We start from the raw sequence: 13,701 nt of genomic DNA on the forward strand, positions 1-13,701 counted from the left end.
GTAGTATAAAAAGAGTTTCAGTACTTGAGGGCCTACGTGACAATCCAGTGCAAGTCAAACAGTAAAAGATCCATGTTGTTTCTGCAATCGTTATAAATTTTTATTGTGTTTGCTTCCATTGCTTGACTTTGAGGAAAAATTGAACTATAATGGTTTCTCCCAAAAAGAGTGAGCAAAAATATCAACTTACCTAGTTTTGTATCAAACTTGCTGCCGCCTCAGGACAGGTAGCAGATGACTTTCTGTTTTAGAGAAAGCATTTATTAGATCTCGTGATGAAACGATAAAAGCTCTTACACTGTGCATGTCATCTTTGAGGTTAATTACGTAGTTAAATCCCTTAGGCTACTTGGACAAATCTGCGTTCACTATTGTATAGGCTGCAGACAGGAACGTAGCGAGCTTCTATCTAATGGAAAACATGAGGAAGTTATAGAAGTTTAAAACTTAAATTTGAACAGGAGCTGCTCTTGCTACACACATGCCCTCTGGAATAAAGCAAGAATCATGACTCTGCATACATGTGTTTATTGGCCATTACAGCATTCTGTGCCATACTGTACTCTGTTAAAGAAGTGAAGTTGTGTGTGTTTACTAAGAAGGTTGATAATATTTCTGTTTATTTTATTTTCTTATATTAATCAGTTGTTAAACCTTTTCTGTTGCAGAGTAAGCAGAAATGGTGCAAGAATAAACAGAGTGAAGAATCACCAATTGGAAGGAAACTTTCAGATCAGAAATTAAATAATAGACCAGACACTGACTGGCTTCAGCTCAAACCCCTTGCAGGTAGGCATGTGTTTTCAGTGTTTTTTCTGACTCTGAGATTCAAAGTAAAGACATGTAACTTTTGGCATTTAGCGTGTAATCTCTTGTACAGTTGTGCTGCTGTGCTGCTATTATGCAAACTATTGTTAATAAGACTTACTAGGCTTTGCCTGCACTATATACTTTGTCTTTCTGAGATCTGAGAGCACAGCGTACACTTCCTAATAGGCCCTGCAAGTGGTTCTCAGACTTATGAAGCGGTCAGGGTTTTGGGTGGCTGTGATTCATTGGTCCTGGTATTATTTGTAATTTTAAAAAGTTTTTAACAGGGATGAGCTAAATAACACACATGACCTGAAGCAGGATACTCTGTTACATTTTTAAGATTCCAGACTCTGACCAGTTATCATTTAACTGAGAAAGTCAAGCAAAAATAATGTCTTTAGGTAAATATAATCAAGAATCTTGGGTATTTCTCAGATGTCCAAAACAACTTTCAGCTTTATAACAGTCTGAATGCTCAGGCAGTACTCACCCATATGGAATGACAAAGCACCTGTCTTGAGGGGCCGAGGGAAGGGGAAGAGCTTCGCTTCATAAACTTCCCATTCCGTTGCCAGTGTGACTGCTGAAATTCATTTGCTGTTGAAGAATCCATGTGCTATATTTGTACAAATGCGGTTCTTCATCCAAGGGGTTTGTAGAAGGAAATGTTAGGTCTGCGGCCTTCTCCATTCAAGCAGCTGAAAATGAGATTTTGAGAATTGACATAGCACAGAAAGATTTTCAAAGTGTGAGTGTGATGATACATACATTGGAAATGCCTTCATTTTCTTTTAGTGAACAATCAGGAGTTTTACTTCTAACCACACAGTTTTATAGCACTGTTCCTCTGAAAGTATGTTTAGGAAATCAGCTGTAGTAAAGGCACCTGAAGCCTCTGCTGAATTTGAATTTAGACTGCAGCACCCCTACCACAGACATGGATGGTCATTCTGAGTGTTTGTTAATCCTGCAAGTTATGTCTAAGAGCTTCTTTATCTGGAAGTTGTCTGAATCACTTTGTAGAAGTACCGATTGCAGTTGATTTCTATTGACATATACATTGAACTCTGTTAAACAAGTAAATTTAAGTTTAGGATTGTTTTTGTTGTTTTATGTTTGCTTTCTATAACTGGTTTTGTATCCTCCAGCATAGATTTCATTTATCAATATTCCAGCATAGAATTCATTTATCAATATTTCAGAAGTGTCATCAGACTTAGAATTCACACACGTGCAGCTTTTGCATCATTTTTAGTGTTATTTTGTAAAAATAGGTTTGAGTGACTGCCAGCAGCATAATGGGCTACACAGAAGGAGTTTACTATATGACACAACTGTCTGTCCTGCATAAAACATGCAGTACAGAAACTAGTTAAAAATCTGTTGTGGCGTGCTTCTGTGACCTCCGTATGCTGTAGTTATAATTGCATGCATGTACAGCATTGGTACAGTCCTGGCAACTTGCTTATCTGGCATTGAACCGTACACTTGGTCAGTAGCAAAATTACTGGTACAGTCCCGTTGGGCTAAAACTACACATGCTGCCTTACAGTGGAGACTTGTAAATGCTGTATATGCAAGTTACTGAAAGACAGGGCAATTACATCGCTATATTTACTTCTGGCAGAATATTGACCACCCTGTCATTAGATCGGGTGGAGTTAAAACGCTGCTTCTGCTTTCACAAAGCAGTTAAATTCTTAGCTCGGTGTTGCCATAGATGCTGGTGATACTTTAAGAATTAATGTGTTGTTTCTCTCCACTAACTTCAACGTAGGGGCAGATGACTCAGTTCTGTCAGAAGATCGACTTAATGAAACTGAACTGACCGACTTAGATGGCCAGCTGGAATCCCCTCCCAAAAACTTCTTGTCCATAGAAGAAGAGAATAACATGCACCATTCTCACAACGATGTCTTACGTGCTGCTCAGGAACATGATCTTCATGATTTAGAGTACGACAGCCACGGTGAAGATAAAATGATAGCTAGAAAACACAGTCACCACTGGCATCATAAACACTCCCATCATTCCCACGGCCACTGTCATTCTGGAAAAGACATGAAAGATACGGGGATAGCTAATATTGCTTGGATGGTAATTATGGGAGATGGCATTCACAACTTCAGCGATGGCTTAGCAATAGGTAAGCAAAATCACAGAGCTCTTCTCAGCTGTTTCCTACCTTGAGTAACTTTGGTAGTAATTTACCAGTGATCACAGGGAAGATTTCCAGTTGTCTTCTGCTGTTACCGGGAATGTAGAAGGTCATAGGTTGTAATCATGTCCACTTTAGTGACTGTTTCCACCAAGATTACTATATTGTCGATATCTGCAATCTCTGTCAAATTAAGGTAGGCACAGAGAGAACTCCTGAGGGAATAAGGAGTACCTGTAACACAAGTATTTGTTGTTTGGGTTTCAGTATTTAATTTACAGTAAGGAAGACAAAATGCTTGAGAATTACTTTTACTTAGAATTTTATTTATTTACAGTAATATTTTTGGTATTAATATCAATATACAGTATTAGTAAATAATGTACTATGAGTCTGGTTGTCATGTCATTCCTCCTCCTCTGCTGGGAAAAAAAAAACACAACAACTAAGCTACTATTTTGTCTTAGAATTAATGTGGACTGATTTCTAGCCCAAAGTATAGATAATTAAGTTATCAGGCAAATTATAACAAGTCTCATTATCTTAAAAATCAGCTTAGATTCATATAAACCTCTAAATGCGATTTTATTTTATGATTTATTTATTCCAGTAAGGTAGATACAAAGAGCATGCAGGGTTCTGAACTCCTTGCAGAAGGGATATATTTGCCTGCTCACCTGTTTTAAAGGACAAGGGATAATCTACTTACACAGGCTTTGAGTTAACAGTGAATTGTTCTGCGTTATCTCCACTTCTCTCCCAACAATTTTAAAGTAGAATAAGTTTGTAACAAATCCTGATCTCCTTTAAAGACATCAGACATTTTGGTAGTAGCTTTTGATGGCTAACAAGATCGTTGTGCCATGTATTATAGGTTCCCTTCAGGTACTGCAAGGCTGCAATGAGGTCACCCCACAGCCTTCTTTCTTCCAGCTTCATAGGGGAGGTGCTCCAGCCCCCTGATCATCTTTGTGATCATCCATCTCCTCTGGACCCTTTCCAACAGCTCTATGTCTTTCTTGTACTGAGGGCTCCATACCTGGACACAGTATTCCAGATGGGTTTGGATTTCCAACCCAAAAGACTGTTGTTCTTACGCCTTCTTAATTAGCCTGGTGTGCGTGAAATGCCCCAAACATGTAGAAGTGGTGCTGTTTATCCACTTGTTGCCTTTCTGTCTCTGTTCTGCATTCTCTTCTTTAAGGCTTTGCCATTTGGTAGACCTGTGTAATAAAGTACACAGCATTAATGCACACCAGGGTACTTCCAGTATAACCAAATGTCTTAGTGTGTGTGTTTAAAAAAAAAAAAAAGTGATATCTTGGCAAATCAATTTGCTGATCTGAAAAACTAATATAACACTTGTATATGTTTTTTTTTTGTTTTTTTTTTTTTTTTTTTCAGGAGCAGCTTTCAGTGCTGGGCTGACAGGAGGAATTAGTACATCTATAGCAGTATTCTGTCATGAGCTGCCTCATGAATTAGGTAACCAACTATTGGTGCTTCATACAAGTAGACAGAGTGAATGCATATATGTAAATGCTGTTGTGATACTCCTGATATCTTCAGAGAGTGATTGAGCATTATTGTTTTAACTTAGATAATGAGACTAACAAGATCAGTTTGACAGGCATCTAGCTACAGCATTCTGTCAAGTTTTTTCAGCATGCTTAAAAAGGTATTCAGGAGTATAGAGAGTATGTTTCTGGTGCTATATCTCTGCATTTTGTATATAGTTACACACTTGTCTATTGCATTGTTTTCCAAAATGTCATGTATCATGTGGCAGATTACAGAATATTAAATGAACAAGTGGAGGTCTTCGTATAGAGTCTTTGTAGCAATGAACGCTAAGGCCAGCCAGTGTAAATGGCTGTGTGGATAAAGCCTGTAAGAATGGCTGCTGGCATCTTGGACTCTCACCCGTAACTGAAGGGTTGTTTCTTGTGTGCTAGCTCATCACCATGAAACCTGCACTTCTGTGAGCCACAAGGCACATCACATGCAATATTAGCACAACGTGAGATCTACAAAAGAACAGCTCAAGAGAGGAGCCGCTGGCTTTTCTTGTTTGTCCATAGCATGAAATGGTGCCAGCTAAACTGTGTGTGCAATCAGTTTTCTTAAGAGGTTAAGCTGCTAGCCCTGAGTCTAGCGTGTACTGAAAAATCCAACAGAGGGGACAGGTGAAAAGAATTTTGAATAGGCAGCTAAGTAACATGTACGGGTGGGACATTACAGACAAGGTGTTTATGGTTTGATAATGGTACTGTACAGTAGTTAAATATGAGTGACAGTAAATGAAAAAGAAATAAGTATTGCTGCATTTAATCACATTAGCCTGGCAATCTTAAAATTAACTCTGTCAGTGAAGTATTTCACAGTATATACTTAGAATTTTTATTCTACGTTGAACAATTAATCTCTAGCATATCATAGAATTGTAAGTTTACTTACCCTCTTAAACTCATATCCTTTTCTGCTTGTGTTTGTGAGAATTCAGTTGGAATGGAGTAAAACTGTTGGAGCCAGGTCAGATTCATGTAGGTCCCTACAGTACATTAACTTCATCAGAGATGTCCTGAATTCACAGAGATACAGGTTAACTTGCTGTGTCTTAAACTAGCAAAATAATTCAACACAAACATGAAATCATGCCCTCTGAATGTAACTGTTCTTTTCCTGTTTCTTTTCCTTGTTTCTCAAATTCCTTGTCACATTTTGTGCCAACTAATGCCTCGTGATCCTCCTAATGAAGTTGAAGAATTACTTGTATATAGATAAGTAGTTACTGATAAAAACTAAAGCCCTATTTTCACGTGCCTTCCCCAACCTTTGTCAAGTAAAGGCAAGTCTGTGCACACATCTTCAGCAGAAGAACCAGATATAGAGTGCCCTATTTAACAGTTAATTACCGTTACCTTTCTGCCTTTCACTGTGATAATAGAATCGTAGAATCACAAAGTTGGAAAGGACCTACAAGATCACGAATGAATCGTTACCTTTAAAAGAAATTTTAAGCAAGGCCTTGCTGCAAACCGAGGTGTTAGGAGAGTTTTCCTGTCCTGTTGCCTGGCATTCCTTTGAGCCCCTGCAGCAAAGAATTATAGAATCACAGAATGGCCTGATTTGCATAGGACCACAAAAGATGCAGTTTCAACCCCCCTGCTATGTGCAGGGTTGCCATCCCTCAGACCAGGCTGCGCAGAGTCGCATCCAGTCTGGCCTTGAGCGCCTTTGGGGATGGGGCAACACAACGCCTCCTTGGGTAACCTGTTCCAGTGCCTCCCCAACCTCTGTGTGCCTTCCTCCTAGTGTTTAACCTAACTTTCCTGTGTATTAGTTTACAAGCATTCCCCCTTGTCCTATCGCTGTCCACCCTGGTAAACAGCTGTTCTCCCTCCTGTGTATACAATCCCTTCAAGTACCATAAGGCCACAGCGAGGTCTCCCCAGAGCCTTCTCTTCTGCAGGCTGAAGAAGCCCACTTCAGTCAACCTTTCTCCATAAGAGAGACGCTTTGGCCCTCCGATGGTCATAGCGGCCTTACTCTGGACCCATGGCAAGAGCTCTGCATCTTTCATGTACTCGAAATCTAGGGAGATGACATTCATTGCCCATCCACTGTAGCCAGCTCTTCATCGTAGAAGGCTACCAGACTGGTCAGCCAACATATGCTCTTGGTGAAACCGTTCTGGCTGTCTTGAATTACCTCTTTCTTGTATGTGCCTTAACATGGTCATCGGGAGGATCTGCTCCCTGATCTTCCCAAGCACAGAGGTGAGGCTCACCGGCCCATACCTCCCCAGATCTTCCTTTTTCCCTCTCTTAAAAATGGGATTAATGTTTCCCTTTTTCCAGTCACCAGGCATTTCACCCGGCAGCCGTGATTTCTCAGATATGATGGAGAGTGGGTCAGCAACATCGGCCACCTCTCTCAGAACCCTGGGATGGATATCAACTGCCCCATGGACTTACGTAGTTAAGATTCATGAGGAGCTCTTGGACTCATTCCAATGTTACAATGCTCCTCTTATCCACATCTAGAGCTTGAGGGTCGTAGGAGATGTGGGGAGCCTGACCACCAGTGAAGACAGAATCAGGGCGTTTGAGCACCTCAGCTTTTACCGTGTCTGAGGAAGCCAGTCTTCTGTCTTCCTTTATCAGAGGGGAACGCTGTCCTTGGTCTGACTGCTCCTGTGTACGTACCTGTAGAACCCCCTTTTTTATTGTTGTTTTATTCACATCCTTTACCAAGTTCAGCTCTATCTGTGCCTTGGCATTCCTGATCTCATCTCTACATATGTGGACAGCATCTCTCCGTTGTTTTCAGGCTAGGCTACACAACCCTTTTTCTTCTTGTCCATCTCCCTCCTGATCCTGTTTCAGCTGCAGGTCTTTGCTCAGCCGTGCCAGTCACCCACTTCTGCTCCATTTCTTCTGCTGGGGGATTGAGAGCTCTTGCGTTCTCAGAAGGGTATCCCTAGAGAAATGCCAGGTCTGTTCTGTTCCTGTACCCCAAAAGACACTTTGCCAGGAGACTCCCACCCAGCAGCCTGAATTTGGCTCTCTTGAAGTTCAGGGTCCTGTCTATACTTTTTGCCAGGCCTGCGTTTCTCCAGATCACAAACACTACTATAGTGAGATCACTGCAGCATTGTACTTAGGCAGTGCCTTGGTTTGCCAAGATAAATGATAAATATCAGCTAACTTAGCTACTCACTGTCCTTAGGAGCACCGATACTAAACCACTGTATTTTGTCCTTACTTCAGGTGATTTTGCTGTGCTGCTTAAAGCTGGTATGACAGTAAAGCAAGCTATTGTGTACAACCTCCTGTCTGCCATGATGGCTTACATAGGCATGCTGATCGGCACTGCGGTGGGACAGTATGCAAATAACATCACCTTGTGGATCTTCGCAGTCACTGCAGGCATGTTCCTCTATGTGGCATTGGTTGATATGGTAAGCAGATTATGATTTTTCTATTTCCCTGGTGCAAACCAAATAAACTTATGTCAGTAAATACATCCTAGTATAGTTCAAGTTGCTATTATCGGCTAAGTTGATCAGTCCTTTCAAGGTCTTGCCACAGAGAAGGGCTGCATAGTAGAGAATAACTCTTCATGCAAACGCAGATGTTCTGCCATAGCCTGTACTGACACAATAGCAGTTTCCTTTAACTTCTGTGCTGATATCTTTTTTATTTCCTTTATGTACTCACACTGAAGACAGAAAGCATAAAGAAAGGCAGTAGTTTTATTCCTTGTCCTTTTCCTTAGGCACAGAAGCATCCGATATACTCTGACTATATAAGCAAGAACACAAAAGCCTTTACTTGCTACACTTCAAACCTCACCAGTTTTTTGTTTTGATGTTTCCTTAATCTGCCTTTCCTTGTAAGTCCCTTTTTGCTGATACTTCATAGGAACAGAAATAAAACTGTTTGTAGCTTAGCTGAGATTTAATTAGGTGCAACTGACCTTCTGGTATTCTCACATATGGTGGAAGTCAATCTGATTAGGTGCATTTCTAACATACAGTTTACTTCCAGTTGAGAAGAGGTAACACAAGAAAGTAACACAAGAAAGATTATATCCCTAAGGCTTCCCGTGACCTTCTACTGTCACTTGTATGGAAAAAAAAAAAAAAAAAAAGGAATTATAGGAATTATTTTCTTACTTAAAAAAATACATAAAAGTATAAATACATATATAGATAGATAAATACATACATAATTATCTACATAGTTATACATGTAGGTAGATAGATGATTAAATGTTGCAGTTATTTTTCTCACATATCTGCAAAAACCACAAACTTTCAGCTCCAAAAAGGGAATTGTTTTTGTTCACGTTGACAAGACCAGTTTTAATACACAGTGATAGAAATCAGTCATATCAAGAGCTAAAAAACTGAAAAAAACAGTAGTCTGTAGTAGAGTTAAATCATTTTCATAGCTGTAGAGTTTTTTTTATGTTTAAATTTTCAGTGGATTAAATTGCCTGTTTAGATATCTGTACAGTCAGTGAGTACACGAATACTATATTATATAGAGGATAATCAATAAGTAAATAGAGAACTTATATTGAAAATATAATGATGTCAGACAAGAATAACTAGAAACAAATGGAAAGCGTACCTGCATCCTGGTGACTTACAAAAAGACTGCAAGACCAATCTCTGGAAAGGGAACTTTTCTTGTGGCAGTTGGACCTTAAATAGGGCCTAGGAGAGGCACAGCCAGGCTTCACCCCTCCCTTTCTCACAGCTGAATTGCCTTCACCTGGGCTAGCAGGGCTGACTCAGCTGGCTCATCACAGGTGATCAATCAGAGATTCAGGCCGTTATGCAACAGTTCCCATCTGGCTTAAATACAGTCATGCATGACTGCATGGGTAGTATATTTGTTTTTTTGTAGTTTATCTGCCATTCCAATTATTTATTTGTGTTTTTGTGTAGTATTCAGAACTGTTCTAGCCTGTGTTATGTAAAGCTGTAATAGAGACTTGTGCTGTGTAGTGAGTGAAGTTGCTGTTTGTTCTACATAATGTTGTGGTTTTTTCTTAAAATGTTTTGTGATAAAAACATCCTGTAAACAGGGAAAATCCTTTAAGATTTTTTTTTTTGTCTTGCCTTGGTGTTGTAGGGTGCTTTGGAATGTTTATTTTTATATCTTCGCTGTCTGCTTGTATTTAATACTTTTGTCAATACTATTTAACCTTTTCTTTGTAGGTGAGGAATAGCCTCAGCTTTCAGAACTTCCTACGTTTGTAAAACTGCTCTTGTGTGACCTGTGATATATATGATCAACTTTGTTATTCTCATACTTCAAAAGGCAATGCATATGAATATGTGTAAAACATTTAGCAGAACGAAAGATGGTTTTTCTAACTGAACCCCAAGTTGTTTATCCTTTATTAATAATTGTCCTGTTGTAAATTCGTCAGGGATTTGATAGAATAATGCTAAATTAACTTTATGATATTTGTTTCTTTGTTTTAGCTTCCAGAAATGCTTCATGGAGATGGAGATAATGAAGAGCACGGTTATTGTCCTGTGGGGCAGTTCATTCTGCAGAATCTAGGTCTGCTTCTTGGGTTTGCGATCATGCTGGTGATTGCCCTCTACGAAGACAAAATTGTGCTTAACATCCAGTTTTGAACTTATTCTGGTAATCGCTGTGGATACAATATTATTACTGTACGGCTTAGAGTCTGCACTGTTTCACTGTATGCACATTGCTTAGAGAAAAAGCAGTGGCTTGCACTACTTACACAAGTACGGCATACTCATTTCTGTGTATATTATCTGCTGCTTTTTTCTGATTCAAATCGTATGAGACTGCCTGAGCGAGTCTTCTGAACTCCAGTAACTGGCAGTTTGGAAATAGTAAATACCAGAAGTAAATGCCAAGTTCAGTGTGCTGCTGGATTATGTAAAAATAAGGACGTACACGCTTGGGCAAATGCCATTTTATACTTCATTTGACAGAACCCTGAGAATTTTACAGCTGAAATTCATGCCTATGTGAGGAACCTGAGTATGTTATTATTACCACGCAATTCTTAAACAGCGGGCATATATATATAATATACACTTCAATCTGTGCGTTTATATGTATGTGTATGCGTGGTGCTTGTTCCTCTGCATTGTGGTGACTTAACGTATTAAATCTTAATGACAGATGACTGGAAACCACTGTGCTGTCTTAAATTTTAAGAAAAAAGGAAGCCCAAAATCGTAAGGCCATTTAAATTCGTTGAATACACGCTGTGCTGCACTCCCTCATTTTAACTTTACGTGTAAGAAGGCAGGCTGTTGCAATATACACTGCAAAGTGCTGCGATGTCCTGTTGAGGATCGCTTTGACGATTGTTTCTCGAAGGAAATTTATTTGATGTTTGTTCTTTGATATTAGTAGAAAAATGCAAATTGCAGTAGAAATAGTGCTAGCTTGGGGAAATCCCCAATGTTGGAGTTACTGAGCTATTCCTGTTTTTTTTCTACAGATGCTAAACATGTATTGTGTGCCACCTGCAGCATATACTACTGAAGAATTGTGGCTGTGAATGTGTGCAAACTCTTAATTTAATAGAGAATCAGTATGGGATTTTTTCTATTTTTTTTTAATTTTTTTTTTAAGTTACATTGGAATGTTTTGTCCTATGTTAAAAAGATCAAAAGTACATCAAATGAGCTAGTTACTGAACATGGGCACGAAGGTTAAATTATGCTATGTGCATGTAGGGTTACTTACTGTACTCTGTTTCTACAGTGCCTCATTATCGGACGTTGTGGCACCAGCCATTTATGTAGTCGAGAGGACTAGTAATTCTACTTCCAGCATAAATCAGTTCCTTTCTATAATGTTTTTGGGTTTTTTTAAAATGTTTTTGGTGTTTGTTTATTAAAAAGTAAGCGTGATAGATCTGTTGTATGCATAATTGGGAAGCAGAAACAGAGAACTTTTGGCCTTAATATGCTGGGAGCGTGTCCTGGATTAGATTTAGCTGACACAATTGTACTGCTAGATGTGAGCGATTTATTCTTGTACCTGTTATCTCCTTAAGGAAAAGTATGTTGAGGTCTTGAGGAGCACGAGTCAATTCTATAGTTCCGCTCCTAAGCGTGGAAGTAGCCTTTTCCAAAACACGCAGCTTAATGTCTCTTTTGTGTATGCCAGGTAAGCCGTTTTTTAGCTACATGCCGTAAGTTTTGTTTCAGTCTGCTCAATGCCAGTGTAGCTGCTGAAACTGTACCGATCCTAACAGGTCAAAACCGCAATGGCTGGTTGCTTCGTTCCATTTCAGGTTTGTGCATTTCTTGTGGCTTGTTACTTTCTGAAGCTTCATCGGTCAGTTGAGCTTTCAATGAGAGCAGCTTGTGTATTTTAAAGGTATTGGTTGGTTCTTGCCAGTATTTCGTCCTAATGCAGTATCAAGGAACAGTATTAAGGGTCCATTGCAAAGAAAGCGGTTTCTTCAGTGAAGAAGCCCAAGCCCCGAGTTCAGGCGTGCAGACATTTGACACTGAGAACTCGGGTTGGTCGGTTAGTTTTTTTCTTTAAAAGCATTTACCGTCAGACCCAACTTAGCAAACGCATTCTTGTTAGCTTCTCTTGGCTGAATTTGTATAGTACAAAGATCCTAGGTGACGTTTCTTTTCCCCGGTGCTCGCCGTACATCCTTGCATACCATTGTTAGAGAGACTTAAGTCATGGTATAAGTTCCAAGGATCTCAGCTTCAACAGCTTACGTTGTCTATGTATTGAACTGACCCTTAATTTTATCTCTTTGTTAACTCTGTCAAGTAAAAGGGGACCATGGGCTTAACTGATGTTTTTAACAAATTTTGGCTTTATTTTGTTTATTTCTTTGAATATTTTTCAAATGAAAAATTGTTGGTTTTTGGTTGTTTTTTTTGTGTTTTTTTTTTTTCCAGTTAGTATCTTTCCTTTTGTATTAGTTGGAGTATGGTTTTAGCTTAATACACTGCCTGCATAGGGAAATAGTTAACTTCCTTTCCAGACCATCTTCAGACAAGGGAAAATATGGTCTTTCAAGGCAGGTGCTGCATTTTTTTCATTAAATAGGTATGTTGTTTTTCTTTCATTTTGTAATATTTATTTCAACTTACAAAAGGCAGCGTAACAGCTGTGACTTGCTCTATAGGTTTCCTACCAGTACTGAAATCCAAATAGTTCTAAAGCACGCTTTTTAGTCACGTTGCAGACAATCTGACTTCCACTACATTTCTACTTGGTTTGTACATTCCATTCTGCTGAATCCAGAGTCTCATCTAACGCATATTTGTTGGAGGGCATGTTATTTGTATATTACAATGCTGTCACTGTGTGACATCCCATATGAATTTCGATGTAGATCACATTGCACTCAATCTGCTGTGATTACGCTTAGAAATACTGTTGTTGCTAGATGCAGTGTGATTTTTTTATTTTTTTTTTTTAATGAAAAAATCTCCTCCTGTTAACAATTGAGTCTATGGTTTCAAATGTGATTATGTCCCTGTAAAATACAGCTGAGCTATCAGTGTTTTTGTTATAACTAAATCTTTGTTGGGATTTTTTGTTTTTTCTTTTTTAATTTTATAAAGCTGGAAAAGATCAAATCCTGTTCTGTTCATTGTCAACAGTGTTGTGTTCATTTTTATGTATACTCCTTATAAATAAGGAGCCTTCAAGAAATAAAATTATTAAAGGAGCAAGTACTCTTGTTGGATTTCGCGAGGTTTTATTCTGTACTTTAATATTGTAAATGTTATGAAATGCAAAATGTGTTTTCTTCTTTAATCTTTTCATCTGGTTGCTGACTTTGCTAATGATGGAGCCTTCTAGAACTCGCAGGTGATCCAGAAAAGGAACCCCTATTAATTGCTTTAGGTTTATGAATTAAGTTGACATAATAAGGCCACCCCCCGTTTGATCCAGTGTTCTTCTGGTTTATCGGATGGGAGGGTCATTGCAATGACGAAGTTGGTGGAATGGCCAGTGGTTGACAGGACCCCTCTTCTCTCGCTGGTCTTGTACACCGGAGCCAGGTAAGTGGGTCGCTGCGGGATGTCTGCTTTCTTACAGGGCTTGAGCCATATCTGCGGCAAAGAATAATCCTTTTTCACTTTGGTGTGAAAAAATTAAATATAAAGGGGAGAGGGGCAGAAAACATTCTTAGCCAGGCCTGTTTGTTTTTTTTACAGATAGGCGTGAAAACCT

At 39.1% G+C, this 13,701-nt stretch overlaps 2 protein-coding genes and 1 long non-coding RNA gene across 24 annotated transcripts in view; 1 reads left to right on the forward strand and 2 right to left on the reverse strand.

The window, feature by feature from the left end:
* The window catches only part of SLC39A10 (solute carrier family 39 member 10), a 116,639-nt gene extending 103,440 nt beyond the window's left edge, over positions 1–13,199 (forward strand). For 10 of the 15 annotated variants that reach the window (XM_085552837.1, XM_032445685.2, XM_085552843.1 and 7 more), the window contains 5 exons: positions 669–789; positions 2,591–2,959; positions 4,376–4,456; positions 7,744–7,934; positions 9,975–13,199. In XM_085552837.1, the coding sequence (XP_085408963.1) occupies positions 669–789; positions 2,591–2,959; positions 4,376–4,456; positions 7,744–7,934; positions 9,975–10,133 (921 nt within the window). In that variant the 3' untranslated portion in view covers positions 10,134–13,199. The remainder of the gene's footprint in view (positions 1–668; positions 790–2,590; positions 2,960–4,375; positions 4,457–7,743; positions 7,935–9,974) is intronic. The other 5 variants (XM_085552838.1, XM_085552847.1, XM_085552845.1 and 2 more) reach the window with 2 other exon arrangements.
* Positions 2,952–6,103, reverse strand: LOC107316338 (uncharacterized). 3 transcript variants are annotated; one of them, XR_014948130.1, is made up of 4 exons: positions 5,974–6,103; positions 5,429–5,552; positions 3,681–4,194; positions 2,952–3,205 (listed from the first exon to the last, which is right to left on the reverse strand). It is a non-coding gene; the product is annotated as an uncharacterized LOC107316338 (long non-coding RNA). The 3 variants fall into 3 exon arrangements; XR_001556294.3 differs by having other exon boundaries at positions 2,954–3,205; positions 4,011–4,194; XR_014948131.1 differs by lacking the exon at positions 5,429–5,552 and having other exon boundaries at positions 2,954–3,205; positions 4,011–4,194; positions 5,974–6,098.
* A 6-nt stretch (positions 13,200–13,205) lies between the features above and the next one.
* The window catches only part of DNAH7 (dynein axonemal heavy chain 7), an 86,237-nt gene continuing 85,741 nt past the window's right edge, over positions 13,206–13,701 (reverse strand). For 5 of the 6 annotated variants that reach the window (XM_015867666.3, XM_015867665.3, XM_085552830.1 and 2 more), the window contains one exon: positions 13,206–13,580. In XM_015867666.3, coding sequence (XP_015723152.2) covers positions 13,374–13,580 — 207 coding nt within the window. In that variant the 3' untranslated portion in view covers positions 13,206–13,373. Of the gene's footprint in view, positions 13,607–13,701 lie in introns of all 6 variants that reach the window. The other variant, XM_085552831.1, reaches the window with a different exon arrangement.

The sequence above is a fragment of the Coturnix japonica genome, chromosome 7, assembly GCF_054131305.1.
Source record: "Coturnix japonica strain WE chromosome 7, WE-NBRP24, whole genome shotgun sequence".
Classification (NCBI taxonomy): Eukaryota; Metazoa; Chordata; class Aves; order Galliformes; family Phasianidae; genus Coturnix; species Coturnix japonica.